At 41.1% G+C, this 16,407-nt stretch overlaps 1 protein-coding gene across 1 annotated transcript in view; it reads right to left on the bottom strand.

The window, feature by feature from the left end:
* ADAMTS12 (ADAM metallopeptidase with thrombospondin type 1 motif 12) overlaps positions 1-16,407 on the bottom strand; it is a 343,281-nt gene that overhangs the window by 199,627 nt on the left and 127,247 nt on the right. The window contains exon 3 of the mRNA XM_075268182.1: positions 6,557-6,728. Coding sequence (XP_075124283.1) covers positions 6,557-6,728 — 172 coding nt within the window. The remainder of the gene's footprint in view (positions 1-6,556; positions 6,729-16,407) is intronic.

The following is a 16,407-nucleotide window of genomic DNA, read 5'->3' as shown; positions in this document are numbered from 1 at the left end:
AGGGATACGGTCCTGAGGATAATTCTTGGGTCCTGGAGTCGGATATGTTAGCCCCCAGACTCGTGGAGAAATTCCACAAGGAGTTCCCGAAGAAGGATGCTCCTAGAGAATCCGGAGTCTTCTCCTTGAGGGGAGGATCCTGTTAGGAGTATTTAGGTTCTTTACTTTCTATTTTTCTTACCTGGGGAGTTTTTGGCTGCGCAGTGTCTGGGGTGGCATCCTGGCGCTGCGGGGTTGTCCTGTCGTGAGTATTGGTGCACACCTTCTGACTTGCACGTGCGCACTGATGGTAGGCAGCTTTATCTCCTGGTTGATTAGTCTGTCCACCCATTTGCACCTGGGAGGAGTGGTCTCTACTTTGTATTTAAACCCATGCCTCCCATGGTTCTGTGCTGAGTGTCACTTTTACAGAGCTAGGCCTTAGCAGGAGGAGTAGGTGGTGTTCTGGGATAGAGGAAGTTCCGTGGTTGATTTTTGGGAGGTTTGGGTGAATGAGTTGGTTTGTGTGTTTTCCCTTCTGTGTTCACCAATCCTCCCTCTGTGTATAATTGACTGTGTGAGTGAATTGCCTTATCCTTTGATTTCTACTCAGTTTCCCTGTGTTTGTTTCCTAGTGTAAGGTTCCTTCCCATATTGGTTTGGGGGAATCCTTTCCCACATTTTTCCTGTGTGCTGCTTGTGTTGTTAGTCAGCGCACACCCTTGTCAGTCCCTGTCAGTAGCAGCTTCACTTGTTCGTTAGGGGTGACCCCCTTTAGTCTCCAGTCCCTAGAGATCTTATAGGGCATTCCTTCTCCCATTTCCCTCTAGGCCTACGGAATCAGTGAGAGAGGAGCTGTCGGGGTCAGGCTTAGCCTGAGTACAGCTGACCCACACCCGTGAGGCAGGGACCGGGATAGCTAGTGGGAGTAGTGCAGGGCGAGATTCCCTACTGCTATCCCTTAGCCCCGTTGCAGCTACCTGGACTGACATAACATAAACTGCAACATGACCATGTGACCAACAGACTTGAGGTCACTTCCTGAAAAAAAAGGAAGTGGGTCTCGGCGTCATAATTCTGGACAACCCCTTGTTTGTCTTGACCCTCAACTGTACAAATCTCCTTGAAATTCCGTCACCCTAATACGAGATCTATAATAGGAGTCCCATCTACCATGTGACATTTATAATGGCAGGTCTTCTTATGGGGTAGAGGGGCATTTGGGCCCACAAACTATAAGGTCTCGGTGCAAGTCCTACCCCGATTTATCCCATAGTTACACCATTGCTAAAGCAAAATAATACAAGGCCACAAACCGTTTTGTTTTATGTACAGCAGTTGTATGGAGTCTTGTTTTTTGCAGGATAAGTTGTACTTTACATACCTATTTAATCTTCTGTAATTTACTTTTTTTTCTGATTGACAATAAAGAAAACCTTAAAAAATTTTGTACATGCCTATATTACTTTATGACTTTGTGTGTTGGGACTGATATTCTATGTTTTTATTCATTGCAATAAATGTGGGATTATAGGAATTTTTGTTTCTTTTACTGATATTTTCTCTTTTTTTACATTCATTTTAATATGTTTTTCCTCTCTAGGGCGCCTTTACTTTATCTTAATGTTCTGAATGTTTTCATTGTAATGCATTGGAATACTTATGAATTATATATTATGGTTAGGGATGTCTTATATTGTTGCTATTAAAGGCTCGAGGCTGTCATATAAAAACATCAGCCACAGCAAATATGGCATAGGGACGGAGAAAGGGAACAAAGGGAATGCCCAGTATTTGTTTTTATCCCCATTGGTGATGTGATTAGTTCACTGATAGGGTTAAACATCTGGGATGTGGGCGCTTTCTTACGATCCCCGTGATGTTCACCACAGCAGAGTATGAAATGTAGTCACAAATAAGAGGTGCCCTTTAAATATAGTATCTTGTAGCTCTATGGTGTTGGAGTGGTTTCGCACTAGGGAGGGAACATGAATAGGGTTGAGCGATCAGGATCGGGAAAGATCCCGATTGGCGATTGACCAAATTTCACGATCGAGATCGGTTGGAAAATGATCGAAAATCGTATTTTGAAATCTCAAGATTGGCTGAACCCTATTGTATACATAATATACAATTAGGGTTGAGCGATCGGGATCAGAAAAGATCGGATCCCGATTGGCGATTGAGTAAATTTCACGATTGGGATTGGGATCGGCTGGAAAATGATCGGAAATCGGATTTTTAAAATCCATCCTGAAATCTCAAAATCGGCTCAACCCTAGACATGAAACCTTGGAACAGTTGGGAACCTGGGAGATTTTCAGATTCTTTTGGGAGATCGGAAGGCCTCTTCACCTACCATGTTCATGAGTTGGCACGTATGTTGTATGTAGATGGTCCTTGGGCCCTCTCTAGGTCACCTCCACTTGGCAGCAATAACTGGGGAGTGGCCGACCTGGGCTCACTGCACCATTCTTGTAGTGTTGGGCACGTCATGGTCAATCTCTCAGTTACTCTATGCAACATACTAATGACATGTTTCATTCATTTCCCTAGGTAACCTGAGATCAGAAGCTCCTGAGTAATGTATGTATATCCTCTGAAGATAAGATTTACACATAGATTAGTGATCAGGCCATCTAATCCCTTGTCAGAGGAGATATGGGGATTACCGCCACAATATTAATGGACAGGATCACTGGTGTGTATAAGCCCTGGAGTCCTGATGTGCAATAATTCTACCATTTGTTACTTTCATAAGAAGCCAATTGGGGTCGGCCATATTGCCTCCAATGGGGGCGGTTATGTCCCTGCTTATACTGTAAAGAAGGCTTCTGACTCCTCTTACTGCAGCTTTTCTCACAACCAACGTAGGACTTAATCTCTCTCAGTTTGGATAGTGACTAGGGTTGAGCGATCGTGTTCAGAAAAGATCGGATTCCAATCGGCGATTGAGAAAATTTCACGATCGCGATCAAAATTCCGAACACGATCTTTTTAGGTGGGATCGAGATTGGTGATTATTTCCCACAATGCTTTGCTACTGGTCAAGCATTGTGGGAAAAGCTAACAATGTTAGCCTTCACACTGAGTATTCGCTCTGCTCATTCTGAGCGGAGTGTATACTCGGTGTGAAGGCTCCGCTGCGGTTCCATAGGAATGAATGGAAGCAGCCGGCACACAACCTTAACCCCCTGCGTGCCGGCTGCGTCCATTCATTCTAATGGGAGGCTAATTAACATCTCTAGTAGCTACTTACCTGCAGAGATGGCTGGTCCAGTGCCCGATGTTCTCAGTCTTCTTCGCCTTGCTGCACCGCCTCCCAGGTTAGTGTTTAAAGAGCTAGGAAGAAGGCGGGGCTTGTGGCTTAGGAGAGTGTGGGTGGGTACAGGGTGGGGAGACCTCACCCGCCCACACTCTCCTAACCTGGGAGGCAGGGGGCAGCGAAGCGAAGAAGAATGAGAACACCGGGCACCGGACCAGCCATCTCTGCAGGTAAGTGGACACCAGGGGGGACTAAGTAGCCAGAGGATTAAAAAAAACAACCTCTGGCTACTTAGTTCAATTGTTAGATTCCATGCTGTATAGTGAATAGGATTGTTTTTAAAATCCGATCTCCGATTAGTAAAAAAATCCCATTGACTTGCATTGGGATCGGAATTGGGATCGAGATTGGGTTCGAATGAAAAAGGATCGGAAATCAGATTTCAAAATCGATCCTGAAAAGTCAAGATCGGCTCAACCCCAATGGTGAGCCTATCACGTCACGCCATATCACAGAAATCGTGTTGTTTATCGAAACCCCGGGTAGTTTGTACGTTAACGCTCGACGACTTTTTTCCTATTTTCCTTCCAGGCCTTCCCAAATTCATAACTTTTTTTATTTTTTGAACATAGGTATGTGAGGGCTTATTTTTTGTCTGATGAGTTGTACTTTGATTTGGCACCCTTTTGGGGTACATATGACGTTTTGATTAACTTATACTAGAGGTAGTGAGTATTAGTCATTAAAGGGGTTGTTGTGTTATCAGCAGGAGTCTCGATCTAATATCGGTGACCTATCTACAGGATTACCATCCGGGCCTGGACAACCCCTTTAAGTCACTATGGATATTGCCAGCTATTCTATCACTAAACCACCCTATGGGACAATGTAGTGTAAGTACGGTAGACCGCCATATACCGTATTTCAGTAAAGTTAATTATGTCACTGAAAGGAATCCATTCTCTGGTCTATCACAGTGGAGATTCTTTGCTTTCTAAGCCACAATACCCTGCAATCTTCTTGTCTCCATTGTATGTCCGTCCACACTTACAGATTCCATTATGGTTTTTCCTCTATACTGAAGTGTTATTGCATTTGTTCCTTTTATGTTTGCAGGGCTCATTATCCAACCTTTACATACTCCGTGCCTATATTTTACCACTTATAGAGCCTCAAGTTAGCAGGAACTGCACATAGCACATAAGGTCACAATGACAGCCAAGAAACATACTGTATATACACAACCTGACATGAAACATGAGAGCTCTTACATAGTAAGCGCTGGTACAAGGTCCCTGGTGTTTGTGTTTTCCCCCATATCCTATTAATATTATAAATGTGAAAGTTTGTGAGTTTGGACGTTTGTGGGTTTGTGTGTTTGGATGTTTGTTAGTCAATCACGCAAAACCCGCTCGACCGATTTGGCTGAAATTTTCCACAAACATAGTTAATACACCCGATTGCGCAATAGGCTAATTTTCGTCACAATAGCGCACATACGTTTGTGCCAGGACCCCCACAAAACCCAAACTCACACCACCATCTCTGCAATCTCACACACTTTGGACCATAGCAAGCCACAAAATTCATATTGCCCTCTACAGCCTCGCCCCTAACCCCACACAATCTCATATACATATACTTTACCACTTTGCCCCTCACCTTACCGATACTCCAGGAGGCTCTCTTTAACGCTCCGGAGCAGCCATGTTTTCCGACCCCCACCGCTGTGACAATCCGCGACACCGCCCACCCATGTCAATACCCCTAGACGGTCTAATAAATGCAAAAAAAAAAAAGTTTAAAAAAAAGTAAAAAAATATAAAAACAAATAAAAAGGATTAAAAATTGAAATCACCCCCCTTTCCCTAGAACACATATAAAAGTAGTTAAAAACTGTGAAACACATACATGTTAGGTATCCTCGCGTCCGAAATCGCCCGCTCTACAAAGCTATACAAATATTTTTCCTGTTCGGTAAACGCCGTAGCGGGAAAAATGTTCAAAAGTGCCAAACCGCTGTTTTTTCACTGTTTTGATTCTGATAAAAATTTGAATAAAAAGTGATCAAAGCAATAACATTTCCCGAAAATGGTAGAACTACAAAGTACACCCGTTCCCGCAAAAAAAAGACGCCCTATACATCCCCGTACACGCACGTATAAAAAAGTTACGGCTGTCGGAATATGGCGACTTTTTAAAAAAAAATTTTGTAACAGTTTTGGATTTTTTTAAGGGGTCAAAATGTAAATAAAACCATATAAATTTGGTATCCCCAGCATCGTAATGAAACACAGAATACAAGGGACATGTCATTTTGGTTCCACAGTGAACGCTGTAAAACCAAAGCCTGTAAGAAAGTCGCAGAAATGCATTTTTTTGTCAAATCCACCCCATTCTGATTTTTTTCCCTGCTTCCCAGTACATTATATAGAATAATTCATGGTGGCATCATGAAGAAAAATTTGTCCCAGGAAAAATTAAGACCTCATATGGCTCTGGGAGCAGAGAAATAAAAAAGTTATGGGGTTTAGAAGGAGGGGAGTCAAAAAAAAAATTGCCATCGACGGGAAGGGGTTAACTTCAAATCCCTCTGTCCCAAAGTCACTATGTAAAGTTTCTCACAACACCGTATATATAGCAGCTCAAATACAAAGTAACTTCAACACAAAAGTCTCATGTATTCTCTGAATTACAGCAAAAACAAGATACAAAGTTACATGTCATATCCCAGACCTTATACACACTACGAAAACCTTACCCGCGCCTGTATATACCCACTGCTACAATCACCGCAGACGAAGTCGCAGGCACCAGCTAGTACATTAATATAGGACACCCCCTGTGATCCAAGTACACTTACTGTGTGCCCCCATGCTCCCTCGAAATTTCCCCAATGTACCCTAGTGAGGGGCAGTAAACAGTATTCATTTCTGGCTCCCCAAGTGTCTTCAGTCAGTAATTTCTTAATGTTCAAGAAGGGGTTAATTGCAGCCTTGATATGACCACGTTTAACACCTTCAGTGCAGGGACCCCTTTAGTAGGAGAGAGAGTCCCTGCACTCTGTCACATAAAACCAATGGCAATGAACTCTAGTAACCCCTATCAAATGCTGTAAACCTGTCAACAAGATGTCATTGCCTAGTTTACTCCATGAGAGGAGGCAGCACTGGACCAGGATGGCCCGATCGGAGGACCAGAAAAATTTAACAAATGGACTGCTAAAATAGTAGAAGCTACATGTCTCGTGTCCAGGTCTGAACCATTACACCAATATAACATAACATACATATAGTAACATCCGATTCCTACCAATGACTCCACACGACTGGTTTCCAGTAGGGTGAAGGTCTCGGCGATGCCGCCGTTGTTGCGTTGTTGCGCCTCTCTTGTAAATGACATGCTTATGTTTCCTCCCCGCAGCTGCTTTGTTATGTAAAGGTTCAATGAAATAATCTCCGTGGGGAAGATGGAAATATCCGGCCTGAAAAACATCCGCAACATAAGAGAGATGTAAAATGATACCATAATGTGAGAAGAAAACCGTACAAAGTAACGCTGAAAACTGAACGGAAACTGTCCGGGGAATAGTCCCAGGTTCATTGCCATGCATCATACAATATATACAGGACATGCATCATATATACAGGACATGCATCATATATACAGGACACGCATCATATATACAGGACATGCATCATATATACAGGACACGCATCATATATACAGGACATGCATCATATACACAGGACATGCATCATATATATAGGACATGTATCATATACAGGACATGCATCATATATATACAGGACATGCATCATATATACAGGACACGCATCATATATGTACAGGACATGCATCATATATGTACAGGACATGCATCATATATACAGGACATGCATCATATATACAGGACATGCATCATATATACAGGACACGCATCATATATGTACAGGACACGCATCATATATACAGGACATGCATCATATATACAGGACATGCATCATATATACAGGACATGCATCATATATGTACAGGACACGCATCATATATACAGGACATGCATCATATATACAGGACACGCATCATATATGTACAGGACATGCATCATATATACAGGACATGCATCATATATACAGGACATGTATCATATACAGGACATGCATCATATATATACAGGACATGCATCATATATACAGGATACGCATCATATATGTACAGGACATGCATCATATATACAGGACATGCATCATACATAAAGGACATGCATCATATATACAGGACATGTATCATATATATACAGGACACGCATCATATATACAGGACACGCATCATATATATACAGGACATGCATCATATATACAGGACACGCATCATATATGTACAGGACACGCATCATATATACAGGACATGCATCATATATGTACAGGACATGCATCATATATACAGGACACGCATCATATATGTACAGGACATGCATCATATATATAGGACATGTATCATATACAGGACATGCATCATATATATACAGGACATGCATCATATATACAGGACACGCATCATATATGTACAGGACATGCATCATATATGTACAGGACATGCATCATATATACAGGACATGCATCATATATACAGGACACGCATCATATATGTACAGGACATGCATCATATATACAGGACATGCATCATATATACAGGACATGCATCATATATGTACAGGACATGCATCATATATACAGGACATGCATCATATATACAGGACACGCATCATATATACAGGACATGCATCATATATACAGGACATGCATCATACATACAGGACATGCATCATATATACAGGACACGCATCATATATATACAGGACATGCATCATATATACAGGACACGCATCATATATGTACAGGACACGCATCATATATACAGGACATGCATCATATATGTACAGGACATGCATCATATATACAGGACATGCATCATATATGTACAGGACATGCATCATATATACAGGACATGCATCATATATACAGGACATGCATCATATATACAGGACATGCATCATATATGTACAGGACACGCATCATATATACAGGACATGCATCATATATGTACAGGACATGCATCATATATACAGGACATGCATCATATATACAGGACACACATCATATATGTACAGGACATGCATCATATATACAGGACATGCATCATATATACAGGACATGCATCATATATACAGGACATGCATCATATATACAGGACATGCATCATACATACAGGACATGCATCATATATGTACAGGACACACATCATATATACAGGACACACATCATATATACAGGACACGCATCATATATACAGGACATGCATCATATATACAGGACATGCATCATATATACAGGACATGCATCATATATACAGGACACGCATCATATATGTACAGGACATGCATCATATATACAGGACATGCATCATATATACAGGACATGCATCATATATACAGGACACGCATCATATATGTACAGGACACGCATCATATATACAGGACATGCATCATATATGTACAGGACATGCATCATATATACAGGACATGCATCATATATACAGGACACACATCATATATGTACAGGACATGCATCATATATACAGGACATGCATCATATATACAGGACATGCATCATATATACAGGACATGCATCATACATACAGGACATGCATCATATATGTACAGGACACACATCATATATACAGGACACACATCATATATACAGGACACGCATCATATATACAGGACATGCATCATATATACAGGACATGCATCATATATACAGGACATGCATCATATATACAGGACATGCATCATATATATACAGTACATGCATCATATATACAGGACACGCATCATATATGTACAGGACATGCATCATATATACAGGACATGCATCATATATACAGGACGTGCATCATATATACAGGACACGCATCATATATGTACAGGACACGCATCATATATACAGGACATGCATCATATATGTACAGGACATGCATCATATATACAGGACATGCATCATATATACAGGACACGCATCATATATACAGGACATGCATCATATATACAGGACATGCATCATATATACAGGACATGCATCATATATACAGGACATGCATCATATATATACAGGACATGAATCATATATACAGGACACGCATCATATATGTACAGGACATGCATCATATATACAGGACATGCATCATATATACAGGACATGCATCATATATACAGGACACGCATCATATATGTACAGGACACGCATCATATATACAGGACATGCATCATATATGTACAGGACATGCATCATATATACAGGACATGCATCATATATACAGGACACGCATCATATATGTACAGGACATGCATCATATATACAGGACATGCATCATATATACAGGACATGCATCATATATACAGGACATGCATCATACATACAGGACATGCATCATATATGTACAGGACACATATCATATATACAGGACATACATCATATATACAGGACACGCATCATATATACAGGACACGCATCATATATACAGGACATGCATCATACATACAGGACATGCATCATACATACAGGACATGCATCATACATACAGGACATGCATCATATATATACAGGACACGCATCATATACAGGACACGCATCATATATACAGGACATACATCATATATATACAGGACACGCATCATATATACAGGACATGCATCATATATACAGGACACGCATCATATATACAGGACACACATCATATATACAGGACATGCATCATATATGTACAGGACATGCATCATATATGTACAGGACATGCATCATACATACAGGACATGCATCATATATACAGGACATGTATCATATATATACAGGACATGTATCATATATACAGGACATGCATCATATATACAGGACATGTATCATATATATACAGGACATGCATCATATATACAGGACACGCATCATATATACAGGACATGTATCATATATGTACAGGACATGCATCATATATACAGGACATGCATCATATATACAGGACACGCATCATATATGTACAGGACATGCATCATATATACAGGACATGTATCATATATATACAGGACATGTATCATATATACAGGACATGCATCATATATACAGGACATGTATCATATATATACAGGACATGCATCATATATACAGGTGACCACCAACAAAAAATACTACTGCTACTAGTAGTAGTAATAATAATAACAATGTATCAAACATATAATAAATCCTTCTACTACCACTATATATATATATATATATATATATATATATATATATATATATATATATATATATCTATATCTTATAGAACATCTCGTATTATCTCATCCTTGGAGCTTCCTCAGGACCTCATTGTTTGGCAGCGATTAGTATGTTCCTCTATATGTACACTGACTTCTCCCAAGGATTTCCCTTCTGACCTGATCAATATTGTTTGTCTTGTAATGATTTGTGAGAAACATTGTAAATTCCAAACTGATTCTCTCATTTGACCCCCTTTGTTCACAACAGGAATAAGAATGACTGAGGGACTCAGCGAGTAACGGAGAATACACCGAAATGGAAGAGGTAAAGAAATAAGAGAGGATAATACATGTGATATTGTCATCTAAATAGGAGAGACCAAGAGCAACAAATAGGATTCACTCTACAATCAGTACAATGTATTCATAGATGTATCTCATACAGGATAAGTAATGTAATGTATGTACACAGTGACTGCACCAGCAGAATAGTGAGCGCAGCTCTGGAGTATAATACAGGATAAGTAATGTAATGTCTGTACACAGTGACTGTACCAGCAGAATAGTGAGTGCAGCTCTGGAGTATAATACAGGATAAGTAATGTAATGTATGTACACAGTGACTGTACCAGCAGAATAGTGAGTGCAGCTCTGGAGTATAATACAGGATAAGTAATGTAATGTCTGTACACAGTGACTGTACCAGCAGAATAGTGAGTGCAGCTCTGGAGTATAATACAGGATAAGTAATGTAATGTATGTACACAGTGACTGTACCAGCAGAATAGTGAGTGCAGCTCTGGAGTATAATACAGGATAAGTAATGTAATGTATGTACACAGTGACTGTACCAGCAGAATAGTGAGTGCAGCTCTGGAGTATAATACAGGATAAGTAATGTAATCTATGTACACAGTGACTGCCCCAGCAGAATAGTGAGCGCAGCTCTGGAGTATAATTCAGGATGTAACTCAGGATCAGTACAGGATAAGTAATGTAATGTATGTACACAGTGACTGTAGCAGCAGAATAATGAGCGCAGCTCTGGAGTATAAAACAGGATAAGTAATGTAATGTATGTACACAGTGACCACCAGCAGAATAGTGAGTGCAGCTCTGGAGTATAATACAGGATGTAACTCAGGATCAGTACAGGATAAGTAATGTAATGTATGTACACAGTGACTGCACCAGCAGAATAGTGAGCGCAGCTCTGGAGTATAATACAGGATGTAACTCAGGATCAGTACAGGATAAGTAATGTAATGTATGTACACAGTGACTGTACTAGCAGAATAGTGAGTGCAGCTCTGGAGTATAATACAGGATAAGTAATGTAATGTATGTACACAGTGACTGTACCAGCAGAATAGTGAGCGCAGCTCTGGAGTATAATACAGCACCTGAATGACTGAAACTGTGGTCGGACCTCAGAAGTTATTATTCCCTTGTGTTCCTTTCACTTGATTTCAGCTCAGACAATAATCCTTTTTTATTACTTTGCAAACTTTTTAGAAACTGAATTTGACTACAAGGATGTTGGACATTGTAATCTCCTGAAGATCCTTTAATGCGGCCGGTGATATAATTGGAAACATCTGTCGCACTTAATAAACTGGTTTGATCCTCAGCTAAGACTTAATTTATTGCAGATAACAATTTATTTTTTTGACTATTTCATCTTGTAAATGTCAGAACTATAAAATCCTCTCCCAGGGTGCAAAGACTAATGGACGGTGTCATGGCGGCGGATCCCTCACGCTGCTGCTAATTATAACAGTAAAGCTACTCGGCTGGATATTATTCTCACAAAATCAGTAAACACTCTCTATTAATATAGTCAAACAGCATTAATGTGGCAATAAACCTGCAAATGTGCCGATACAGTCCAGTGCGGGGGAATAACATTATAGTTATAGGACACTGGATAGGCGTTCAGGACTACGGTGAACACATAAGACACGTAGAAAGAACGTTTTGCAGGACATTCCAAAAAATTAATAACACTGTTAGGAAGTTTGCAGTAAGCGTCCATGCTTGGAACAGGATGAGACAGGAGATGATGTCCTACTGTGTGGTGGTGCTGGCAGTGGAGGCAGTAATGGCAGGACAGTATGGAACAGGATGGACAAGGTAGGAGATGATGTCCCAATGTTTGGTGATGGTAAGAGTAGAGGCAACTGTGGCAGGACAGAATGGAACAGAAAGGACAAGGCAGGATGTCCTGCTGTGTGGTGGTTGCAGTCTTGGTAGTATAGGTAGACATTATAAAACCAGAAGATGATGATGTCCCACTGAGTGGTGGTCATAGCGGTGATCATAGTAGAGGCAGGATAATATGGAACAAGGTGGACAAGGCAGAAGATGATGTTCTACTGTGTGGTGGTGGTAGCAGTGGCGGCAGTAGTGGCAGGACAGTATAGAAAAGGAAGGACAAGGTCGGAAATGATGTCCCGCTGTGTGGTAGTGGTGGTAGCAGTGGTGGTAGTAGTGGCAAGACAGTATAGAACAGAATGGACAAAGCAGGAGATGATGTCCCTCTGTGTGGTGGTGGTGGTGGTAGCAGTGGTGGTAGTAGTGGCAGGACAGTATAAAACCAGAAGAAGATGATGTCCCACTGTGTGGTGGTCATAGCAGTGGTGGTAGTAGTGGCAGGACAGTATAGAACAGGATGGACAGAGCAGGAGATGATGTCTCACTGTGTATTGGTGGTAGCAGTGGAGGCAGTAGTGCCAGGACAGTATAGAACAGGATGGACAAGGTAGAAGATGATGTCCTGATGTTTGGTGATGGTGGTGGTAGCAGTGGTGGTAGTAGTGCCAGGACAGTATAGAACAGGATGGACAAGGTAGAAGATGATGTCCTGATGTTTGGTAATGGAAACAATAGAGGCAGCTGTGACAGGACAGTATGGAGCAGAAAGTACAAGCCAGGACTTCTATGTCTTACTATGTGGTGGTAGTCATGTTAGAAGATCATGGAACTGGATAGACAAGGCAGGAGATATTGTCCAGCTGTGTTATGGGGGTAGCAGTGGAGGTCGCGGTGGCAGCACAGTATGGAGTCTATGTCTGGTCGTCACTCGCGAAGTTGTCATACTGACTCCAGTCTCACATCTCCACCTTTTGCTTCCTAAAACTTAACCATTAAATCTAAGCTTTCCACTCCTCTCCCACCTGACGTCCTAATCTTATATCTAATCTATCTGGATTATTCTACATTTTTTGCTTTCTCTCCCTGTTTGTGATACTCCTGTCTCCCTAGTTCCTAGAAAATGGACGCCTTCTCCACTAGTTGTTTTTATAATCCCTCATCTCCCATGATTGGCAAAGGTCTAGCTTCAAGGAATTATGGGCTCATGTCATCCTTCTGCATGCGGAGTGCAAACGGGACTTTTATCTCTGCCGATTTTGGGTGGAAACCAGATAAACCCCATGATAGGTAACCACCTTTCAAGCATGTAGGGTTTCCGTTTTTCAGGTCCCCTAAGAGCAGAAGCCGCTAGTGTGAACCTAGAATTAGCAAACTGATGTGTAAAAACCCAGGTTCTTCCAAAATTTTTGGCCAAGTTTGGGGGTTCTCCATCCATGAATCATTATTATACTGTATGGTCTGAAGTAGAGATGAGAGAACCCCACAACTCAGAAAGGTGACAATACCTGCCCTTCTGTCTTCTCTGTTAGTCAACCGGTATCAACCTACAGTAGAATACCGTGACATTTTTTCGTATGTTTTCCCCATTCCGCGATAGGAATCCATGTTATTTATACGTTTTCTTCTAGAAATAGTGATAACAAGGCTTAGAAAAGCTATAGATAGCAAAATGGAAATATGGTCCAGTCTGGATCTACTGGTGGATCTTCCATGCTGTTTACAATTGATGGACAGAGCCTTCAAATCCAATAATTACTGAGACAAACAGCAGCGCAGAGGAATGCAAAGCCTTTAATTCTGCCCTTTCCAGTAATAAGAAGGCTTCTCCAATCTTCTTCATCCTCCCCTCGCTCTGTGGATCTAAGGTTTCTTCATACTCTACTCTCCTGCTTCCCTAATCCTCCAGTATCATCCAAAGACTTTTGTTCTCCTTGGCTCTTCATTTGTTGAGATGGAATATCCGCATTATCTGATCCCTACTGTGTTTCCTGCTCGTCTAGGATCAAGTCTCGGCTTCATTACAGGCTGCGTTCTTAAACAGGCCCCGGATTACCGTCTATGTGTTCATTATCTTGGTGCCCAGAGATGGCAGTCATATATTCCCACCAGGCTCTATATCTCTAGGACCTTCACATACCAGATATTTGGATCGGTTCACACCGATATTGGAATCCCAAATTTAAAGGGTTTCCCTGAAACATCCTCACAACTGCCAGAACCCCAGACTAAAAAACATAAAAAAAAACTCCAGACCCCCTAAATAAATACTGATCAAAAGCTCTAAATATAGATTTAGACCCCCTGATACACCCCATGCTGCTCAGCACTCTGAGTTTAGAACCTACACAGAAATGGTCATGTGACCTTATCTGTGCAGGTTCATACAGCACCTGTTAAAATCAGGTCATGTGACCTTTATTTTGCAAATTTTGCAACAGGACCTGTACACATATAGTCTGGTCACCGTATATGTGCACAATCCCCCTAGTGGGGATTGATATGTAAAACCATATAATTCAAAGAGGGTGGACTTTGTTTTTCCCATAACTATATATACAGTTGCTGTAATTGTATGCATGTGACTTGTTACTGTGGGACATGGGATGAACCATGCTGTATGTTTTGCATTTGATATATCCCTGTGGAGCCCCAGTCTAAGGACCTGGATCAGTCTGACAAATTAAGAACAAAGGTCATCAGTCTGCTTTGATATTTCCGCGCCGCCTTCATCCACGGGTCACTGTCAGGATATTACTGATGCGTTACCTGCCAAGAGCTTTGATCTGAAACTATAAATTATTTGGGGCTCTGAATTATGTAGAAGTCGGCAGAAACTTCATAGTGGTCCTTAAAATCGAGATCAGTTCGGAAGAAAAGTCAATTTTAGAATGTTAAAATCCCGGATATCCACAGGTAGTGTAGAATGAGAGGAAATCCACGCACACACGGGGAGAACATACAAACTCCTTGCAGATGGTGTACCTGGAGGGATTCGAACCCAGGACTCCAAACTCGAACCCAAAATTCAGAGTTTGTAGTCAGATCCTACACTATAATAATTAGATTTTATTTCTTATCTGTCATATGGAAAGATTTTTCCCTAAATACAGAACATCTACAGGGACATAAACGCCGCACGTAACCGGCCGCGGTGATGGATGGATTTGCAGCTTGTAAATCAGTAGTTTCAGCCTCAGCGATTCCTCCGGCTCAGAGACAATCACACAATATGGAGAACGGGATGGATTTGTGGCCATTGAACCAGATGAGATAAAAGATTCCTTAAAAGAAAGTGAAACGTTTCGAAATAAAGGGATCGGCCTCTCAGCAGTACAAAGACACCACATGGAATATAGAAATGCTAGATATAGTACAGAGCTGTATATAATAGACATGAACATTGTGGGGACAGTAATATAGCAAATCTCTCTATAGACACCATAGACCTCATTATAGACATCGTAGACCTCACTATAGACACCATAGACCTCACTATAGACATCATAGACCTCACTATAGACACCATAGACCTCACTATAGACACCATAGACCTCACTATAGACACCATAGACCTCACTATAGACATCATAGACCTCACTATAGACACCATAGACCTCACTATAGACACCATAGACCTCACTATAGACACCATAGACCTCACTATAGACATCATAGACCTCACTATAGACACCAT

Source organism: Leptodactylus fuscus, chromosome 1 (assembly GCF_031893055.1).
Source record: "Leptodactylus fuscus isolate aLepFus1 chromosome 1, aLepFus1.hap2, whole genome shotgun sequence".
Classification (NCBI taxonomy): Eukaryota; Metazoa; Chordata; class Amphibia; order Anura; family Leptodactylidae; genus Leptodactylus; species Leptodactylus fuscus.
Note: the sequence above shows the minus strand (reverse complement) of the source record. Positions and strands in the feature narration are given on the sequence as shown.